Here is a 15,945-nt window from a genome sequence, read left to right as displayed (position 1 = left end):
CTAAGGAACACCTCATTAAAATCTGTGACATTTTGGTTGACTCCCATTTACTCAAAAGAAGAGAACTAAAGTAATTTATGGACACTACAATAATACTCAAAAGTCTAATCTATGAGCTCACCCAAAAATGCAAAACTCTCACAAGACAGAGAATGAAAATGTAACAAGTCCACTAGACATTCCAAACATACTGCTGCACTGAATAACAGCAACAGAATAATTGACTGTTTAAATGCATGAGAAATATGTCTGACATGTGCAAATAGGAAACACAGGCATTTTACCTCCCTGGAAAAGTTTCCAAATCTTGGTGTGGTACTGATTTTATCCCGCACTAGGAGTAAATGTGTTTTTTTAAAAAAGTATGACATTTGTTCATGCAATTGCTTATATTGTTCAACAGATTACTGAACAGTGATATTTTCCCTAAAACGGCATACATTTATGCAGCAACACCACATCCGCTTTTAAATAAGGACATATAGCTTGATTGAGCAATTCCACAAACAATTTCATGCAATGTTGAGCTATTAGCTTACTTTTAAGGTCTCTCAGACCCCATCAGATGTGAATTTAAGTAGCTAAAAGCTACTTTCCCAGTCATTCCTTTTAAATGATTTTCACTTACTTGATCACGGTCTCCTGCAAAGCAACAGCTCTTCATAGTGCAGGAATTGAAATATCCTTGGTTATCAAACTCAAACACAGACTGTGGCGAGTGAATGTCATATAATACTGGAGGCAGGCGACGCCGCAGTGCCAACAGCTGGGTCCCACTACTATTGAAGCGGACACTCATGGCACTCTGCATGGGAAGTTTTCCTCCATAACGGAGCAAGGAGCTACAAGAAGAACACAGGGGTTACAAAACATATCCTAGTAAACTACTCACCTGCAGAAATTTTGATTATTAGAGTATTTACCTCTGCCATGTGTTTATGTTATGTTATGCAGAGATGCACTACAAACCTATCTGCTTCAAACAAGCAACCAATGTCTCTATAGAAAAATCAATCCCGATTAAGACATGTGAACACTATGTTTGTTGAGCAATCGTGATTTTTATACCACAACTAATTGATTGCAGATTTGTACAAGAGATTAAACAGAAGTTCATCTGATAGGGTAAGTAGTCACATTATCCTCAAATTCAGAAATATAGCACACTGGCAAACAGATAATAAAACACAATTAAAGAAAATACAGTTAAAATACCAGTCAAGTCTACTCTTTCACTCTGGATTTAAATCAAAGGTGTTCAGTGTGGTACCGCTGAAGCTTCCTCGCTGCCTTACTTCAGTATTTTGCTCCACATGCCAAACTCATAAATCTCTCAATTCTTCTACCTTCACTGCCCAAGCAACACACAGCACCCCCCTCCCCCAAGTATTAGCTTTGACATCATCCAAAACCTCTTTAAAAGACAAGAATCCTAACGTAAAACAATTAGGAATAGAAAGGTAATCACTAATTCATGTCTGCTATGAAACAAAATTCAACATCAATCACAAAGATTTCTGGATGCAATACATCTTTTTCTCTAATTACGACATTTCCTCAGTTACATTCAAATTCCCTAATTTTTCAATGTACCTGCTATTCTGTATAGAGAATTCAAAATTAGAAAATAATCTTAACCTACAAGAGGATATGCACTAGGTTAGTTATTGGTGAACCCCTGAGGATGTAAAAGCAAAATACTGCGGATGCTGGAAATCTGAAATAAAAACAAGAAATGCTAGAATCACTCAGCAGGTCTGGCAGCATCTGTGAAAAGAGAAGCAGAGTTAACGTTTCGGGTCAGTGACCCTTCTTCGGTTCCAAAGAAGGGTCACTGACCCGAAACGTTAACTCTGCTTCTCTTTTCACAGATGCTGCCAGACCTGCTGAGTGATTCCAGCATTTCTTGTTTTTATCCCTGAGGATGTAAAGCTTATTATAGAACATGAGAAGACATGTTAAAAGTAATGAACACATCAATTAGTATACACGATGTGCCATAAGTATCCCACAAGAGCTGTCGCGATAAATTTCCAGTCTTAGTTGGCGAACACGGAGTCTGGTATCGTGTGTGGTGTGGGATTGTGAATGGGGAACCAGAATAGGAAATTGAACAGGTTTAATTTTGGTTAGTTTTACTCATGGCAATAATACAATTATGTCAAGTTGCCCTGTAAAAACATTTCCATCCAATGCCAACAAAAAAATGCCCAGATCCTTAGCCACCCTGTAAACTTCGATGAAAATCTGCAAGGGGAGATCCAGCTGAACATTTGTCAGAACTCCCTTGCCCAGCCAACTTCACTTCCTTGACAGCATGTTCTACAGAAATGGATGCACTTGGCTCACTGGTGCGGTTGCACAGTAGGGTGAAAGTCAGATGGCTCCATAGTTTTAACAAGATCAACTCAAGGAAGACTGCAAGAATAACTCAAAAATAACTCAAAGCACTTACAAACTCCCACTTCTCCCTTAGAAACATGCATCTTGAAGCACTTCAGCTAATAAACTGAACAGTCATCCAATATCTCCCCTTCTGATCTGGTCCCCAAGAAATCCCTGGGGAAAATTCCAACAAACCTCCAAATGAATTCTCAGCCTTCAACAGAGAAGACCTGGTCTGAACTGCCCGAAGCCAAAAGTTCTCATCTCCTAGTCATTAGGCCCCTAACACACAAGACCTTCCGAGTACAACAAGCAAAATAAAGCATTTCTACAATTAAGTCCAGCACCACTTGTAGCCACAACAATTAAAAATATACAGAAGAAAGTGCTATAATGCATTTAAACTAAAACTACATATGATACAGTAATTGTCTAGATTGCAGTGAACAAATTAGACCACTTGAATCTTACAGCTAGCACTTGAACATGCGTAGTATATGAATTAGGAGGAGTAGGTGATTTGGCCCCTTGAGCCCGCACTGCCATTTGATCAGATTATGGCTGACCTGAATGTGGCCTCAACTCCACTTTCCTGTCTGTCCCCCATAACACTTGACTCCCTTGTCTATCAAGAATCTATCTAACTCAGCCTTGAATATGTTCAATGGCCCAGCCACTCTCCCCAAATCTGCATCTCACTACCCAATAACACTTTAGGGAAGTAAATATTTCTTTTTTAAATCATTCATGGTATGTGGGTGTTGCTGGCAAGGCCAACATTTACTGCCCATTTCTAATTGTCCTAGAGAAGGTGATGGTGAGCCGCCTTCTGGAACTGCTGCAGTCCTTTTGGCATAGGTACTCCCACATTGCTGTTAGGTAGGGAGTTCCAGGATTATAACCCAGCAACAATGAAGGAATGACGATATAGTTCCAAGTTGAGATGGCGTGTGACTTGGAGGGATCTTACAGGTCGTGCTGTTCCCACGTGTCTACTGCCTTGTTCTTCCAGGCGGTAGACATCACGAGTTTGAAAGGTGCTGTTGAACAAGCCTTGCTCGGTGCATCTTGTAGATGGCACTCACTGCAGCCACAGTGCACCGCTGGTGTGAATGTTTAATGTGGTGGATGGATGCCAATCAAGCAGGCTGTTTTGTTCTGGATGATGTCAAGTTTCATGAGCATTGTTGGAGCTGCACTCATTCAGGCCAGTGGGGAGTAATCCATCACATTCCTGACTTGTGCCTTGTAGATGGTTGACAGGCTTTGGGGAGTCAGGAGGTGAATTACCGTAGAATACCCAGCCTCTGATCTTGTAACTACAGTATTTACATGGTTGGTCCAGTTATATTTGTGCTCAATGGTGATCTCCAGGATGTTGATGGTGGGGGATTCAGCAATAGTAGTGCTGTTGAATGTCAAGGGGAGGTGGTTAGACTCTCTCTTGTTGGAGATTGCCATTGCTTGACACTTGTGTGGCGTGAATGCTACTGGCCACTTATCAGCCCAAGCCTGAACATTGTCCAGACTTTGCTGCGTGTGGACACAGACTGCTTCATTATCTGCAGAGTTGTGAATGGAACTGAACACTGTGCAATCGTTAGTGAAAATCCTGACTTCTGACCTTATGACGGAGGGAAGGTCATTGATGAAGCAACTGAAGATGGTTTGGCGTAGCTCACTGCCCCGAGGAACTCCTGCAGTGGTGTCCTGGGGCTGAGATGATTGGCCTCCAACAACCACACCATCTTCCTTTGTGCTAGGTATGACTCCAGCCAGTGAACAGTTTTCCTCTGCTTCAAACTGACTTCAATTTTATTAAGGCTCCTTGATGCCACACTTGCTCAAAATGTTGCCTTGATGTCAAGGGCAGCCACTCTCGCCTCACCGCTGGAATTCAGCTTTTGTCCATGCTTGGACCAAGGCCGCAATGAGGTCTGGAGCCGAGTTGTCCTAGCACAATCCAAACTAGCATCAGTGAACAGGTTATTACTGAGTAAGTGCCACCTGATAACATCTTCAAGGGCATCTTCCATTAATTTGCTGATGATCAAGAGTAGACTAATGGGATGGTAATCGGCTGGATTGGATTTGTTGCACTTTTTGTGGACTGGACATAGCTAGACAATTTTCCACATTATTGGGTAGATGCCAGTGTCGTAGCTGTACTGGAACAGCTTGGCTAGAAGCACAACTAGTTCTGAAGCACAGATCTTCAGCACTACAGTCGAGCTGTTATCAGGGCCCATAGCCTTTTCTGTATCCAGTGTGCTCAGCTGTTTCTTGATATCACATGGAGTGAGTTAAATTGGCTCAAGATTGACCATCTGTGATAGTGGGATACTCAGGCCAAGGCAGAGATGGGCCGCCCACTTGGTACATCTGGCTGAAGATGGTTGCAAATGCTTCAGCCTTGGCCTTTGCATTCATGTGCTGGGCTCTGCCAACATTTAGAATGGGAATGTTCAAGGAGCCTCCTCCTGTTAGTTCTTTAATTATCCACCACCATTCACGACTGGTTGTGGCAGGGCTGCAGAGCCGTTGGTTGTGGGATTGCTTTGCTCTGTCCACAGCATGTTGCTTCTGCTCTTTAGTATGCATGTTGTAGTTCAGTCTTGTATCTTCACCAGGTTGGTACATTATTTTTAGGTTTGCCTGGTCCTGACATGCTCTTCTACATTCCTCATTGGATTAGGGTTCCTTGTCTGGTTTGACGGTAATGGTAAAGTGAGGGATATGCCAGGCCACGAGATTAGATTGTGGTAGGATACAATTCTCTTGCTGCTGATGGCCCACGTCCCTCATGGAGCCCAGTTCTGAGCTACTATGTCTATTCTGAAACTATCCCATCGAGTACGGTGGTGGCAACATACCACACAATGGAGAATGTCCTCAGTGGCAAGATGGGACTTTGTCTCTACAAGAACGATGTCATGGACAAATGCATCTAGAACAGGTAGATTGGCGAGGAAGTAGTCAAGTATTTCCCATTGTTTTAGTTCTTTCACCATCTGCCGCATGCCCAATCTGGCAGCTAGGCCCTTCAAGACTTGATCAGCAGTGATACGGCCAAGCCACTCAAGGTAATGTATATTGAAGTTCCTCACCAGAGTACATTCTGTGCTCTTTCTACCCTCATACTTTTTCCAAGTGGTGTTCAACATGGAGGAGTAGTGATTCATTAGCTGAGGGAGGGCAGCAAGTGGTATCAACAGGAGGTTTCCTTGCTTACGTTTGGCCTGAAGACAATAGACTTTATGGTGTCAGGACTCAATGTTGAAGACTCCCAGGGCCACTCCCTCCAGTCTGTATATCATTGTGCTGCCACCTCTGATGAGCCTGTCTTGCCGGTAGAACATGATGGTAATGAAGGAGTCTGGGACCTCGGCCAATCATCATCTCACAGAATTATACCCATACTAGGAATTTACTCTGGGTAACTGACTTCAATGTTCATTCATCACCAAGAGTGGCTCAGTAACATCACTACTATCTGAGCCCCGATGGGCACAGCATGCCTGTGGGACAGCTTTTCTTTGGCACAATTCCCAGAGGGTAGTGAGGAGGACTTTGCAGGGTTGTATTTGTCATATCCAAATCAGATACTTAGGGGATGTCGTGTGGTTCATCTGGATTTATTCTTCGTGTATCTTATTGTAGCTGTTTGATGCAACTAAGTGCTTGCGACAATCCAAAGGCTTCATGATCACCATTACAAACACTATCTATTAATTCCAGATTTACTAAATTAACTAAATTCAAGTTCCCAGACTGCCATTGTGGGATTTGAACTCATGTCTCCAAATTATTAGTCCAAGCTTCTGGATTACTGGTCCAATAACATAACCACTGTGCGAGGACTTGGATTTTAAATCTCTGGTAATTGATACTCTGAAAATATTGTTATCAAGCAAAGAACATTGAGTGAGGCAAGCAAAACCACATCACAACCTTCCTTACAAGGAAATATAACTTTCGTTAGCAGACATCAGACAGCAAAGAATTTGAGCGCCTTATCTTCTGCCCTATCTCCACTGCTATTGGAATTTATGCCAGACTGAAGACCACTGATTGAAGAATCTCCCAACTGCACTGCAGCCTCAGGAGTGGCAAGCTTCGATCTGAGCAGTATCAAATACAACATTAAATTTCTTGGGCTCCAAAGAGGAGTCAAATTTTCAACTCTTTTCAAGTTAAGAACAAGTCATTAGATATAGTTGAGGGTATGAACCTCTTGAAACAATCCCACATAAGGGTGTGAAATCGATTAGGAGGTAGGAGACAGAGAGTAGGGACAATGACTATGTATTCCGAAGAGTCTGTCACTCTAGAATTGGCCTTTATAGCCACTCCAGGCGCTGCTCCACAAACCACTGACCACCTCCAGGCGCTTACCCATTGTCTCTCGAGACAAGGAGGCCAAAGAGAGAGAGTATTCCGATTGGCAGGATGTGACTCGTGGTGTCCCCAGGGATCTGTACTGGGACCTCAACTTTTCACATATTTATCAATGACTTAGATAAAGGAATAGAGAGCCATCTTTTAAGTTTATCACTAAGTTAGGTGTACAATAAGAGTGTAGCTGAGAGCAGAAAGTTGCAAAGGGACATTGATAGATTAAATGTGTGGGCAAAATTGTGGCAGATGGAGGTCAATGTGGGGAAGTGCGAGCTTATACAGTTTGGACCCAAGAAAGATAGATCACTGTATTTGCTAAATGGTAAAAAGCTAGGCACTGTGAAGGCGGAGAGAGATTTAGGGGTCTGTGTCTAAAAGCTAGTGGATAAGTACAAAAAATAATTTCAAAAGGCTAATGGAATGCTGGCCTTTATCCCAAGGGAGCTGGATTACAAAGGGGTAGAAGTTATGCTAAAGTTGTATAAAAGCTCTGGTTATACCAATCTAGAACAAGAGAATTTTCTAGATAAGTTTGTTGCCAGTCCAATGAGGAAGGAGGGATTGCTGGATCTGGTTCTGGGGAATGATTTGGATCAAGTGGATCAGTTGTCTAGGGGAACAGTTAGGAGACAGTGATCATAGTACCATACGGTTTAAGTTAACAATGGAAAAGGACAAGAAGCAATCTAGAGTAAAAATAATTAATTGGAGGAGGGCCAATTTCAGTGCAGTGAGAACGAATCTGGCTCAGGTAAATTGGAATCAAAGATTGGCAGGCAGAACTGTAGCAGAACAATGAGCTGCCTTTAAATAGGAGATAGTTTGAGAACAGTTGAGGTACATACCCATGAGGAGGAAGGTAGGACAAACAAAGTCAGAACTCCCTGAATGACAAAAGAGATAGAGAGTAAGATGAAGCAGAAAAAGGGTGCGTATGACAGACGTCAGGTTGATAATACAAGTGAGAAGCAAGTTGAATATAGAAAGTTCAGAGGGCAAGTGAAAAAGAAATTAGAGAAGCAGACAGAGTGTTTTAGAAGAAACTGGCAGCTAACATAAAAGGAAATCCAAAAATCTTCTATTGGCATATAAATAGTAAAAAAGTGGTAATGGGAGGAGCGAGGATGATTAAGGACCAAAAAGGAGATTTAGGTATCAAGAAAGAAAGATGGAGTGGCTGATGAACTAAATGAGTACTTTGCACCTGTCTTTACAAAGGAAGAAGATGCTGCCAAAGTCATAGTGAAAGAGGAGGTAGTTGAGACACTGGACAGGATAAAAATTGATAACGTGTTAGAAAGGCTGGCTGTACTTGAAGTTGATTAGTCGCCAGGGCCAGAAGGGATGCATCCAAGGATGCTTTTTTAAAAATTCATTCATGGGATTTTGGGCGTCTCTAGCCAGGCCAGCATTTATTTCCCATGCCTAATTGCCCTTGAGAAGGTGGTAGTGAGCTGAGGGAAGTAAGGGCGGAAATTGCGGAGGTACTGGCCAAAATCTTCCAATCCTCCTTAAATACAGGAGTGGTGCCAGAGGACTGGGGAACTGAAAAATGTTACACACTTGTTCAAAAAAGGGTGCAAGGATAAGCTCAGCAACTACAGGCCAGTCAGTTTAACCTCGGTGGTGGGAAAGCTTTAAGAAATAATAATCTGGAACAAAATTAAGTGTCACTTGGACAAATGTGGATGAATTAAGGAAAGCCAGCACAAACCTGTTGGAGGCAAATCGTGTTTAACTAACTTGATTGAATCTTTTGATGAGGTAACAGAGAGGGTTGATGAAGGATGAGGAGATAAAGTGCCACAAAACAGGCTCGTCAGCAAAGTTAAAACCCCAGGGATAAAAGGGAAAGGGACAGCATGGATATGAAGTTGCCTGTGTGACAGGAAACAGAGAGTAGTGCTGAATTTTTCGGATTGGAGAAAGGTATATAGTCAGGTTCCCCAGGGGTCAGCGTTAGGACCACTGCTTTTCTTGATCTATATTAATGACCTAAACTTGGGTTTGCAAGGCACAATTTCAACATTTGCAGACGACACAAAGGCTGCAAGTATTGTGAACTGTGAGCTGGATAGAGACAGACTTCAAGTGGACATAGACAGACTGGTGGAATTGGCGGACATGTGGCAGATGAAATTTAATGCAGAAAAGTGTGAAGTGATACATTTTAGGAGAAAAAAGGCGAACACAATATAAAATAAAGGCTACAATTCTGAAGGTGGTGCAGGAGAAGAGGAACTTGGGGGTATATGTGCACAAATTGCTGAAGGTGGCAGGTTGAGAAAGTGGTTAATAAGGCATACAGGATCGTGGGCTTTTTAAATAGAGGCATAGAATACAAAAGCAAGGAAGCCATGGTGAACCTTTATAAAACACTAATTCAGCCTTAACTGGAATACTGTGTCCAATTCTAGGCACCACATCTTTGGAAGGATGTGAAGGCATTAGAGAGGGAGCAGAAAAGATTTGCAAGAATAGTTCTAGGGATGAGGAACTTCAGCTATGAGGACAGACTGGAGAAGCTGGGGTTGTTCTCCTTAGAGAAGGTTGAGAGGAGATTTGATAGAGGTGTTCAAAATCCTCAGTGGTCTGGACAGAGTAAATAGGGAGAAACTGTTCCCATTGGCAGAAGGGTTCAGAACTAGAGGATTTAAGGTGAATGGCAAAAGAACCAAAGGCAACATGAGGAAAAACACTTCTACGCAGTGAGTGGTTAAGATGTGGAATGCCTGAGAGTGTGGTCGAGGCAGATTCCATCGTGGCTTTCAAAAGGATATTGGAAAATTATCTGAAGAGAATATATTTTCAGGGCTACGGGGAAACAAACCGGGAAATGGGACCAGCTGCGTTACTCTTGCAGCGAGCCTGCATTACAGCAGGCCAAATAGCCCCCTTCTGTACTGTAACCAGTCTACGATTCTACTACATTCAGTTCTGGACACTGCACTTCAAGTAGGATATACTGACCTTGGAGAGAATGCAATGCAGATTCACCAGAATGATAAAGAGTAAAGGTAAAGGGTTAAATTACGGTGACAGGCTGCACACGCTAGGCTTGCATTGCCCTGTGCCGAGAAGATTAAGGGGAGATCTAATTGGGGTGTTTATGGTGATTCAAAAATTTTGATAGGTAGATGGAAAGAAACTATTGCCTCTGGTGGAGAGTTCAGAACAAGGAGCATAACCTTAAAATTAGAGGTAGGCTGCTCTGGGGTGATGGGTATTTAGAATTTGGAACAAAGGCAGTAAACAGAGCTGTGGTGCAAATTAGCCATCATCTAATTGAGTGGTGGAACAGGCTCAAGGAGCTAATGGCCTTACTCCTGGTCATATGTTGCCTTTGTCACACAGGTTAGCCAAAAAAAAAATTACGCTGTAAGTGGAGTGGTTTTAGTGCAAGCGCTCCACCACAGTTTATGTTTCAGGGAATAAAGCTGATGTGTATTTGATTGCCAGCAATTCTTCAAAACATTAAAACAAAAGGTAGAGTATGTTTTCATCCTTTCCAGAGTAGATGCTCAGGACATCAAGTTTGGTGAGAAAAAAATGATTTCAATTCAGTGGCTGCTCCAGTTTCAGCCTGGATTACACTACAGTCCTCAAACTGGACAATTACTTTTCTGCTTACTAAACACAAGTCACTTCCTACTGTTGTTACCCTGGACTCCTGAAATAGGCTATATTTAAATATATAGTCAATTTGGCTTGCTGTCATATTTTGCCACAAACGTTAGTGTTAGAAGAACTCTTTATCCACTATTACAAGTAGTCAGGGTCAAACTTAAATTGGATAAAGATTCAAAGAAAAGCGATTGTGGGAGAGGCTCCCTGCTCAAACTATGCTTATTCTACATCAAAACTCTTAATCTGTGGATTAAGCAAGCCTGGAACGAGAATTAGCTTAGTTTCCAGATATGCTTTGCGATGCTGGTGGTTAATAGTCTATTTGTCCAAGATCTTAAACCACCTAAAATGAAAATTTTGTACTTGGGTAATGCTTATGTTTATTGGTACAGAACTCTCAATCAAGGAAACATTAATTGCAAGTTTTACATTTCAGCTCGTAAATTACATAGAACTCCTCTCAAAATGTTCCCAAAGACAAAAATAATGCAATTTAAGAGAAAAGAGGTAAATAGGGACCATTGCAGGAGTAGGGAGATTGAAATACTATGCTGCATTTTAAGAAGGGTATCAAAACAAATAATACTTGTTACAAAGAGCCAAAATGAATTTACAAAGTCAGCGATGCAATCAATTATTAGGTGGTATGAAAAGCGACAGCATCTGTTGTCTTACTCCCAACAGCTGAAATAAAAGGCTGGTGGATAAACATGGTGTCCTTGGAAAGGGTTAATCAGCTGATCTGTAAAATGCAAGTATGAAAACAGCACTGAGCTGAAGTTCTACTACTGCATTTCATCACTTCTATTAAATTAGAAAATGCCAGAAGGTAATGGTACAAAATCAACCACCACTGACAACAGGAGGGTAAAGTCACCAACTGTGCCAAAGTCCCATCATGCTTGGGGGGAGGGGCCAAATTTATGAAAGAAACTTATCTGTTATAATAAAACAGACAGTAGAGAAAATAGAAGTTTAAAAGTTTCCAAATCTCAGTATAATTTAAGACTTTCAATATATAATAGTACTGCCTTTCTCTCAGCAAATGAATCAGTAATGTTATTTAAATCTACAGAGTTTTTTTTAGCTCACTTTCAATACCAAGAGTTGCTGAGCTGGAGCACTTCCTCCTCCTACGTTGGCTCCATCAAGATAAGCTTGCCTACGACAGAGTTGGAAATCTAATCCATGTTCAGCTATGGTGTTTCGAACCATCTTCGCCATTTCTTCACCAATCTTCTTGGTAAAGTTGTTGAAGTACAAGAAACATTCCTGTATCAGAGTTTGCTGCAGGTACTTGATGAACGTGTCGAATTGCTGGTGCTATCTTTTCCCTTGTGAGAGCTGTCTGATGTTGTATTGCAAATTACTGAGAAGTATTTAACTGCTTTAGCCTGGCCTAGTATTGTTTTCATGACATGTCCAATGCATTCTTCAATAAATTCAGTTTGTCGCTGGGGTGACAAGTAATGTATTTGAACCCCTTCATTTTGCGCTTGTACCATTTTCACACAAGGTGGTCATCCCAAATCTGATCATACTTGGCTCGCAATTCAATAAAACCTAAAATATTGCCATTGGATTTATTTACCAGCTTGAACCTTGTGCTGCAGAAAGCTAATCCTCTTCAAAGAAACAAAGTAACGTCTAAAACACATTTAAGAATTTCCTTCCACTTTTCTTTCCCATTTGTAAATTTTTTTCTCAAGCAATGAGTGGATGTTTTTAATCATCTTTCAATCTCTTTCTCACATCTATCCATTTCGTATTGCATTCCTTGTGCGCCTTACTTTTTCACAGTCAGGGATTCATTTTTACAGATGGAGCCAACTGCAATCTGCAGTGCACCCAACTGACGTGGCTAAGGCTGGAAGAAAAGCTTGTGGTGCTGCACAGAATGCAGTAAACAGTACAGACTGCTGTCTAGTCACATTCAGTTTTCTCTCTATTAGGAAGAATGCAGAGAGAATGCAGCTTTCGTTTGAAATTGCTTTTTGGATGGAAATTTATTTTCCAGTTATGTAGCATAAGTCATTCTGTTTAAGATATCCTGCACCTGAAAGAATCTCATCAGCAGAGATATGAGGTAGTACATGTTCATTTATTGTCCTCTTTGTGCTCTTCCCCCTGTGTTTCATCTGGACTAGGAGGATTGACATCAGCTTCAGACTCAAGTTGGTCCTGCTCCATAAAGAATCATTGAAACTTACAGCACAGAAGGAGGCCATTCAGCCTGTTGTGCCGGTGCTGGTTCTTTGAAAGAGCTGTCCTGCTTAATCCCACATTTCCACCTTTTATCCAGAATCGGGGGCGGCACAGTGGTTAGCACCGCAGCCTCACAGCTCCAGCGACCCAGATTCGGTTCTGGGTACTGCCTGTGTGGAGTTTGCAAGTTCTCCCTGTGACCGCGTGGGTTTCCGCCGGGTGCTCAGGTTTCCTCCCACAGCCAAAGACTTGCAGGTTGATAGGTAAAATTGGCCATTGTAAATTCCCCCAAATGAAGTAGATGGTAGGAGAATTGTGGGGATGTGGTAGGGGACATGGGATTAATGTAGGATTAGTATAAATGGGTGGTTGATGGTCGGCACAGACTTGGTGGGCCGAAAGGCCTGTTTCAGTGCTGTATCTCTCTATGACTCTAATCCTGCCAGTTCCTCAAGAACCTGTCCAGCTCCTATTTAAAATTATTTATGGAATCAGCTTTCACACCTTTTCTGATAGAGCACTACGTTGAGGCCTAACTAGTGATTTACAAAATTAGCATGATCTTTTGCTTTCATACTCTATTGTACTATTTATAAACCCAAGTTACCCATATACATTTTAAACCACCTTATCAACTTGCCCTGCCACTTTTAAGGATTTGTGTACTTGAACACCATGATCTCTTGCTCATCTACTCTTTTCAAAATTATGCCATTTACAGTATACTGTCTTCCCATATTAGTCTTCCCAAAGTGCATCACTTCATACTGCTCTACACTGAACTCCATCTGCCATGCTTCTGCCCATTTCAGCAATCTGTCTGTGTCATCCTGAAGCCTCTAATTATACTTGTCTTGATCTACTACTTTGCCAGGTTTCGTATCATCGGCAAACGTTATAATGCTGCTCCCTACACCAGAGACTAGGTCATTTATAAACAGTGCAAGAGTAATGGATCCAAAACTGATCCTTGGGGAATACCACTGCAAACCAGCCTGCACTGCCTGTTTGAAAAACATCCCTTTGTTTCCCATCATTGAGCCCATTTTGTAACCATACCACCACTTGCCCCTTAATTCCATGTGCTTTCATCTTAATAAGTCTCCTATGCAGCACTGAGTCAAATGCCTTCCAAAAATCCATATTACACAACATCTACTGTACTACCTTGATCAACCTTCTCTGCTACCTCAAATAATTCAATCAAGTTAGTCAGACACTATTTACCTTTAACAAATCCATGCTGGCTCTCCTTGGTTAACCCATGCCTTTCAAAATAGAAGTTTATTTTGTCCGATAATGGTTTCCAATAATTTCCCCACCGCCTGACTGGTTTATAGTTTCCTGATTTATTCCCTCCTTTTCTTAAATAGTGGTATAACGTTAGCAACCCTCCCGTTCCCCAGCACTAACCCTGCATCCAATGAGGATTGAAAGATTGTGACCAATGCCTCTACTATTTCTACCCTGGCTTCTTTCAGCCATTGAGGATACATTCCATCTGGACCAGTTAACTTACCAACTTTCAGTAATGTTATTCTTTTTACTACATCATCTCCACCTATTATTTTCCTGCCATAACTTTCCTCTCCTGTTTTAAAGTAACCTTTACAGCATTTCGCTCCATGTGAAGAAATATACAAAGCACACATTTCATACTTCTCCCGTGTCCTCTGCCTCTACATGACAATTTCCCTTTGGATCCTTAATAGGCCCAACATTTCCTGAGCAAACCACTTATTCCTTACATGCTCTTAAAATGTTTTAGGATTCAAATTAATGTTACCTGCTATTCTTTTCTCGTAACCTCTCCTTGCCTCCTGGGTTAACTTTTTCAATCCCTCCTGTACTTCCCATAATCTTCCTGGTTATTAACTGAATCTTGCTTCTTACATTTGTCATAAACCACCTTTTTCTGCTTTAACTTTTATTTCCTCTGTCAGCTAGGGCACATTAGCTATTGCTCTACCTTTTCCTTTCAAAAGGAATATACCTAGTTGTACCTGAACACACACTTCCCTGAATGCCTTCCATTGCTCCTTTACTGCTTTACCCTGCAATCACCTTTTCTAATCGACCTGTGCTACGTCTCTTAATAAATCAGTAAAATGAGCTCTTATGCTTTTGTACCATCGATATTTTCTGGTCTATTTAAACCGAATTATGTTGCAGATACTGCTGGCCAGATAATCTTCTACTGTAACACATTCCATTATCCCTATTTCAATTGCCAGAACCAGATCCAACACTACTTCCTTCCTTGTTGGACTGGAGACACATTGATCGAGAAAGTACACAAATTAGAAATTCCTCTCTTTTCCTACCCATTGCACTATAATTACCCTAATATAGACTGGGAAAAACAAAGTCTAATATTATTACTTTATTTTTTTTATATGCCTTTGAAACTTGCGGACAAATTTGCTCATCTATGTCCTTCTATTTGGAGCTCTATGTATAAAAATAAATCTCCCAATAATATAACAGTGCCCCCTCTGTTCCTCAACTCAAGCCAAACAGACTCAGTCCCAGAACCATCGAGTTTAGTTTAGTGATACAGCACTGAAACAGGCCCTTCGGCCCACCGAGTCTGTGCCGACCATCAACCACCCATTTATACTAATCCTACACTAATTCCATATTCCTACCACATCCCCACCTGTCCCTATATTTCCCTACCACCTACCTATACTAGGGGCAATTTATAATGGCCAATTTACCTATCAACCTAAATTAAATTAGTAAATTCTCTCTCTCTTTAGAATTGCAACATCATTCTTAAATCAATACTGCCACACCCCTTTCTCTTATTCCTTTTCTATCAATCCTGAATATTTGATAACCAGGATTAAGAATCCATTCCTGGCAACATACCATTCTGGAATCACATTTGCAGTTATAGAAGCACTTGTCTATCCCCCAACTATCAAAACCTCTATGACAATTGCATTTCTACCCTCTTCTTCCATGTGCAAAGGGCTTGATTGTCACTGCATTTCTCCAAGCAGTAGTCAACCTCCCCAATATTCAAAACTGAAAACAATTTAGCAAGTGCCACTGTCTTGGGGAATTGCTGCAGTACCTGTGTCTTCCTCCTTACTTGTCCGGTGGTCACCCATTCCCTCATCTCCTGCAGCTGTGGGGTGAACTCATGCTGGAACATACCTTCGAGGAAATTCACAGACCCCTGGAGGCACTGCAGTAACACCAGTCACTCAAGCTCCAAAACCCAGAGCTCGAGCTCAAGCAATTGGCAGCACTTCCTGCACACGTGTTTATCCAGGATGCATGAATTAGTCTGGAATTACCACATAGAAGAGGATGTGCATG

General features: G+C 41.5%; 1 protein-coding gene across 4 annotated transcripts in view; it reads right to left on the bottom strand.

The window, feature by feature from the left end:
• Positions 1-15,945, bottom strand: part of dcaf5 (ddb1 and cul4 associated factor 5) — a 135,405-nt gene that overhangs the window by 58,740 nt on the left and 60,720 nt on the right. For all 4 annotated transcript variants that reach the window (XM_068039504.1, XM_068039506.1, XM_068039505.1 and 1 more), the window contains one exon: positions 629-842. In XM_068039504.1, the coding sequence (XP_067895605.1) occupies positions 629-842 (214 nt within the window). The remainder of the gene's footprint in view (positions 1-628; positions 843-15,945) is intronic.

This window comes from Heterodontus francisci, chromosome 9 (assembly GCF_036365525.1).
Source record: "Heterodontus francisci isolate sHetFra1 chromosome 9, sHetFra1.hap1, whole genome shotgun sequence".
Lineage (NCBI taxonomy): Eukaryota > Metazoa > Chordata > Chondrichthyes > Heterodontiformes > Heterodontidae > Heterodontus > Heterodontus francisci.
The sequence above is the reverse complement of the archived record's forward strand: the minus strand, read 5'-3'. Positions and strand labels throughout refer to the sequence as shown.